This window comes from Bufo bufo, chromosome 1, assembly GCF_905171765.1.
Source record: "Bufo bufo chromosome 1, aBufBuf1.1, whole genome shotgun sequence".
NCBI classification, from domain to species: Eukaryota; Metazoa; Chordata; class Amphibia; order Anura; family Bufonidae; genus Bufo; species Bufo bufo.
In genome coordinates, this window is record NC_053389.1 from 113,523,112 (window position 1) to 113,529,142 (window position 6,031).

The window sequence follows — 6,031 nt, forward strand, 5'->3', positions numbered from 1 at the left end:
TCATTTATTGCTTTCTTTACAGTTCTGTTTATCCACATTGGTTTCTTTTTGTTCCTTAACCTTTTATTCCCATACGGTATGTACCTCTCACAATGAGATTTTAGGATGTTTTTAAAGATATCCCATTTTTTGGCTGTATTTTTATTTTTGAGGACTTTGTCCCAGTTAGTTAGGCCTATGGCCTCTCTTAGTTGGCTAAATTTAGCTTTTTTGAAGTTTGGTATTTTTGTTTCTCCCTGTAGAAATGCTCTTTTGAATGATAATTGGAAGGTTATTACTTTATGGTCACTATTTCCCAGGTGTCCCCCAACCTGCACGTCTGTTGTTCTGTCAGGTCTATTGGTTAATATTAAGTCCAGTATGGCCGTCCCTCTAGTCGGGTCCTGAACCAGTTGGGAGAGATAATGGTCTTTGGTTATTGCCAAGAATCTGTTTCCTTTATGAGATATACAAGTTTCAGTTTCCCAGTCTATATCTGGGTAGTTGAAGTCCCCCATAATAACCACCTCATTATGATTTGCCGCCTTGTCTATCTCGTTTAGTAGTAGATTTTCTGTGGACTCTGGTATATTAGGTGGTTTATAGTAGACTCCTATTAGTAATTTATTGTTGTTTTTAGCTCCATGTATCTCTACCCACAGTGACTCCACATGTTCATGTCCCTCACTTATATCTTCACGGAGTGTGGGCTTTAGACAAGATTTTACATAAAGGCAGACCCCTCCACCTCTCCGGTTTTGACGATCCTTTCTGAACAGACTGTAACCTTGTACATTAACTGCCCAGTCATAGCTATCATCCAGCCATGTCTCAGTTATTCCCACTATGTCATAGTCCTCCTCACACATCACTAATTCCAGTTCACCAGTTTTATTAGTCAGACTTCTGTAATTAAAATGTGTAGGAGGGGGCTGAGGAATTGAGAGGTGGGCCATAGCAGTGAACCAGTCCTACCAACAGCATACTGCCAGTTCATAAAGGAGAATAGAGCACTACATACTTCTTATATCCAGTGGCGTCTTGTTTGAAGTAGAAGTTCTCATTTTCTCCATTCAGTCAAGACCACCATGACACCTTTCAGCCATGTCTTATCTCTTCAGTGTTGCCACACAGACATTTTAGATTTCTCACTTTCCAAGGCACCACTTGGAACCGAAACTGAGTTCGGGAAAAGGTTTTTAACAGTAGAAATTTACTTTTGAAGTTATTACCCGAAGTCTCGCGAGACTTAGCGAAGTAATAACTTCGGCTCATCTGAGCCAATACATTCTAATACATTCTAATGTTTCATCCGATCAGTTCGCTTATCTCTAATCCTCCCCACCTTCTCAACACCAGCTCCTAATCCTGGTGTTCCAACTGTCTCACCCGGCTGCAACCACAGTACTATGCCCCCAAATACTTTACTAAAGAAACATTAGTGCAGGTGCTTGTGATGACCTCATCGCACCGTGTGCGACATGGCGCTTGAAGCTTATAAGGGTGAATGGTGGGGGCAAGGAAGAAGGTAATACTAGGGCTGCAGTAAACGATTATTTTAGCAATTGAGTATTCTACCAATTCTTTTTACGATTAATCAAGTACTCTAATAATAAAAAATGAATTAATAGACTGTTTTCTTTTATAAAAACTCATCAGACCCCCTGACATCATTCCCCAACACCCTTTGTTCTCCCCTGTGCGATCAGCTCAAGTGCATCAGTTCCCGCCAGTGCCATCAGCTCCACTATCCCCCAGTGCCATCAGCTCCCCCCGTACCATCAGCTCCGTTCCCCCAGTGCCTTCAGCTCTCCACCACCCCAGTGCCATCAGCTACCCCCCAGTGCCATCAGCTGCCCACTAAGTGCCCTCAGCTGCCCCCAAAGTGCCGTCAGCTTTCCCCCCTAAGTGCCATCAGCTTGCCCCCCTAACTGCCAGTACTTACCTTTCCTGTAGGGGCGCCGCTCCACAGCTCGTACGTCGTCTTCTCCGCGCGCTGCACTGCCGCCCTGACATGACACAGCGTCGGGTCATAGTGCACGCATACGTGCACTATGTCCTGACGATGTGTCAGGGCTAAAAGTGCAGCGTGGTACGGGCCGGCGGGTGACCATGGAGCGGTAAGTAATAGCAAGCGCTTCACTCCCGCTCCGTGGTCACATGACGCAAATGAATCCTCGATGCAAAAAATTTGCATCAAGTATTTTTTGTGTCAAATTACTCGATTCAATCGAGTAATCATTTCAGCCCTAGGTAATACAGTTGATTTTAGGAGGGCTCCTCATGTTTGCAGCATTAATTAACACTGGGAGTGTCAGATTGTTCTGTACTTGGCCAATAGGTTGTATGGCCAGTCCGCCCTTGGTCATACAGCACTAAGTACTCATATATTAAAGGATAACTATCATTTTCATGAAGTTTTGACATTATAGAGACATGTCAGAATTATTTATTAGTGGGGGTTCCACTCCTACAGCTACCATCTCTGCAAGAACATTCAGAAACCTCCTTGTAAAGATAAATGTGGATGGCCCGAATGTTTAAAGTCTGTAGGAAGTGTAGAATTGGTTAAGGTACACAGGCCGTAATTAGAGCAAAAATAAATTTATCTGTCAACAGCAGACATCCTCCATTGCTGGGTACAATTAGTTTTGTACCAAATAGAAACACATCCATCAGTACCAGCTTGTTTATAGTTTCCAAGTAGAAACGAGAGTAAAAAAATTGTGCTGATTTTGATGACCATATAAATATTACAGAGGTGCACTTACATATTATGCACAATCAGGTTGGCCAATGCCATCGAGACCCAACATCAGATTCAGAGTAAATATGGATCTGGCATGTTGGATGTCAATATGCCCAAAACCATTGGGGTCATTTATTAAGATCAGCGTTTTAGACGCCGGTCTTAATAACCCCTGCGCTGGTGGTGGATCAGCCGAAGTTATGTAGAGGCATCAGCCTCTACATAACTTCTGCTCATCCACCGCCTGTCTAAATTTAGACCATTTTCTACACCTAAAACAGGCGTAGAAAAATATAAATGAGACGGGCCGCCCGGTCCCCATTTTTGGACCTGGCCTGAGCGGGGTCAAGTCGCAGATTCAGCCACAAATCCCCTTTGCGACAAATCCGCGCCAGATATATGCCAAAAATTGTCGCATATCTGATAATTAATGCCCCCTTTTGTTTCCACAGGAGTTAAGATGATTCTGGCAGTGGCTTTTCCCCCTCTCCCCATTATGAAGACTTGCCTGCTCAGCTCAATGTACATGTGTATGGGGTGGTTATATAATAGCTGCCTCCCAAATGAGTGTTAGGTCAACATCTATCAAAGATGGAGCATCAATTCAATAAACAGAACACCATGAATGGCTTTTCCATATCATAAAATAATATTACTAATTTTATTTTGTCTGAAAGGCCATTTCCTTCAAACTTATTGCAAGTATTACACAAGGTGTATGGTTAATGATAGAATGCCCACTAGGGGCGCTGCTTTCTTGCAGATAGCAGCTATCACACGTGTGTATAGATGTAGACATAGAGAGAAGTGTTCTGTGCAGAATGATGACTTATGTGTGGGTTTAACGGCCGATGTAAAAAATAATGGGCATCTCTATTTTTCCTTTAAGGCTATATGTGGTCCTGATACGTTTTGTTCTACGGAGCCGTGTGAGTAGTAAATATCTTATAGGCCACATCTGACTCATGAAATAAGGTAGATGACTCTTCTACATATATACTACGGCAATATGTTTGGCACATCGTGTACTGTGGTGTATTAAAGCTACCTAATATTACAGACAATCAACATTAACCATGAAAATGACATTTAAATGAACATGACTGGACATTACTATAGCTTCTCTTACTGTACAATCTACAACAGTATCCTGTAGACATATATATATATATATATATATGTACCCTGTATTATCTATCATGTTACACAGTGGGCACCCAGCCAGCCATAGACATCAGCATACTGTATAAAGCTAGCTGTGAACATTGTCTTATATATGGTATTCTAATACTTTAATCTAACTACCATGTACATAGGAAACCCACATTATAACGAAGATGTTCCATGACTGAGGTCAGACCACAGAAAAAATAACGTTATAGTAATATGGAGTGAAGAAAGAATTACCCCACATGTATGGGGGAGGGGGCATATCCTTTGTAGAATATCTCAGTTCATATCATTGGTTTTCTTGCATTGTAATCCTCAACCCAAGGGCTTATATCTATCAGGCTGGCCATACACAGTACAAGATTTCACATCATCCCACCGTTTTGAAAGATAATTCCACACATTAAAAGTGCTTTATAGAAAGTCATCAGATGTCATGAAGTAGGCATGAAAATGATTTGTGGCATACCATCTGATCAACAAACCAACGGCTACAAAGCTCCGACCTGATGAGATAAATGATTAGGTCCAACTGTGACCATAACTGATGTGGAGAATCGCCATGGAATCTGCACAGTGTATGGCCGGTCTTTGCAGTGATTAAACACCTACAGCTTACAGTAACATTTGCTATTTAGCTATTTAAAGCAGAGATAAGCAACCTTAAAGGGGTCAACTATGGTAGGGCTACAAGTCACAGGGCGTCTGCACCTGCTGGAACTTGTAGTTCTAGAACAGCTGGCAATCGTGTGGTTGTTGGGAATGATATCCGTGTCCGTTTCACTTATTTGGCACAAAGTATAGTCTTTTCTCTAAATGATGTCCTAACTTCACAGTGATGTTGTCCCCGTTTTGTGATTATAGTCCATCTGAACACTGGTGTTGGTCTATCAAATACGAATCTCAAGTGTCCGTTCACGAACCTTCAGAAATGAACATATCACGGCCCCCTCTTTGTGGATGGGTGCATAAAGGCGGGGTGCATCAGATTTTCTGTAATGTAGGCCACTAAGAGGCAGATGATGACCAGCATCACACATATAGACCCCCCAACGGCAGTCATGGCAATGACAATATCTTGCATCCCCACAGGCTCCACACTAAAGTCCACACATTCTTCCATAGACGTCCTGTTACTGAAGAGGGTCTGCAGGCAGATTCTGTACCTGACATTGTCATGCACGTCGGTTAGGAGGTAGTCTCTACAGTTCACACCTAGCTGGACACTGTCACATTGGAAACGAGTAAAAGTGCCATTCCAAGAGCAGTTGATTAAAAACCCTTTCAGGTCAGCAAGGTATGGAGCTGGTGGTTGCCATTGTAGGAGGACGCTGCTATTTCTTAACACGTTAGCCAACAAAGACCTCCCTGACTTGTACAGATTGCATTCTCTTTGGTCACAGCGGAAGTCACTATCCATGGTCCTGAAACAAATGCCCTTCTTGTAGCCCTCCTGCCCCTCACTGAACACTTTGTAGGGGCAAATAGATTCATCTGGTAGTAAGTTACTTTGCTTGCTTTGTCTAGTTATATTTACCGAGGTAGCTCCTCTTTTATGGTGTTGAGATAGTGTAGATGCTGATGATGAAGACCCCAACCCAGAAGAAGATGATCCGCTGCTCCTCAGCATTCGATGTCCATGTACTCGCTGCCAGCCCCCCAAAGCAGCCATCGGTCTCCATTCAAAGAGGCAAAGAAGCAGCAAAGACTGGAAGGTCCCAAAGTATAAATTGATCATGGTGACTAATGGAAACCCACCGCATCCAAGGTAGGAAGTCCCAGTAATTCAAACCTGATTACACAGGGTCCTAATGTTCCTGTAAATGAAGGTCACTTTTTTATAGATGCTGCATGAGTGGATTGCAATATATAGGCTTCCTCTGTAGCTGCAGCAGTCTCTCCATCTCCTAGAAGCTGTGGCATCTACCCACAGCCATGAATGAGGGGTGAAATCCAGCAGCTCTGTCTCCCTGTGCCAAGCACTGCATATTGATTTGGAGAGCCTCTTCCAATACACTGTAACGGCCACGTTTTGGACATATTAACCTGAAATAGGTCTGCATCTTCTCTTGATGTTGGTTACAAGCAGCGTTTTTCTGTGCAGCCTCCTCCTGATCTCCAATAGAAAAGCAG

General features: G+C 43.0%; 1 protein-coding gene across 1 annotated transcript; it reads right to left on the reverse strand.

The window, feature by feature from the left end:
- Positions 1–4,838: 4,838 nt before the first annotated feature.
- Positions 4,839–5,636, reverse strand: FNDC10 (fibronectin type III domain containing 10). Its single transcript, XM_040421583.1, has one exon. The coding sequence runs from the start codon at positions 5,634–5,636 to the stop codon at positions 4,839–4,841; it is 798 nt and encodes a 265-aa protein (XP_040277517.1).
- Positions 5,637–6,031: the final 395 nt, after the last annotated feature.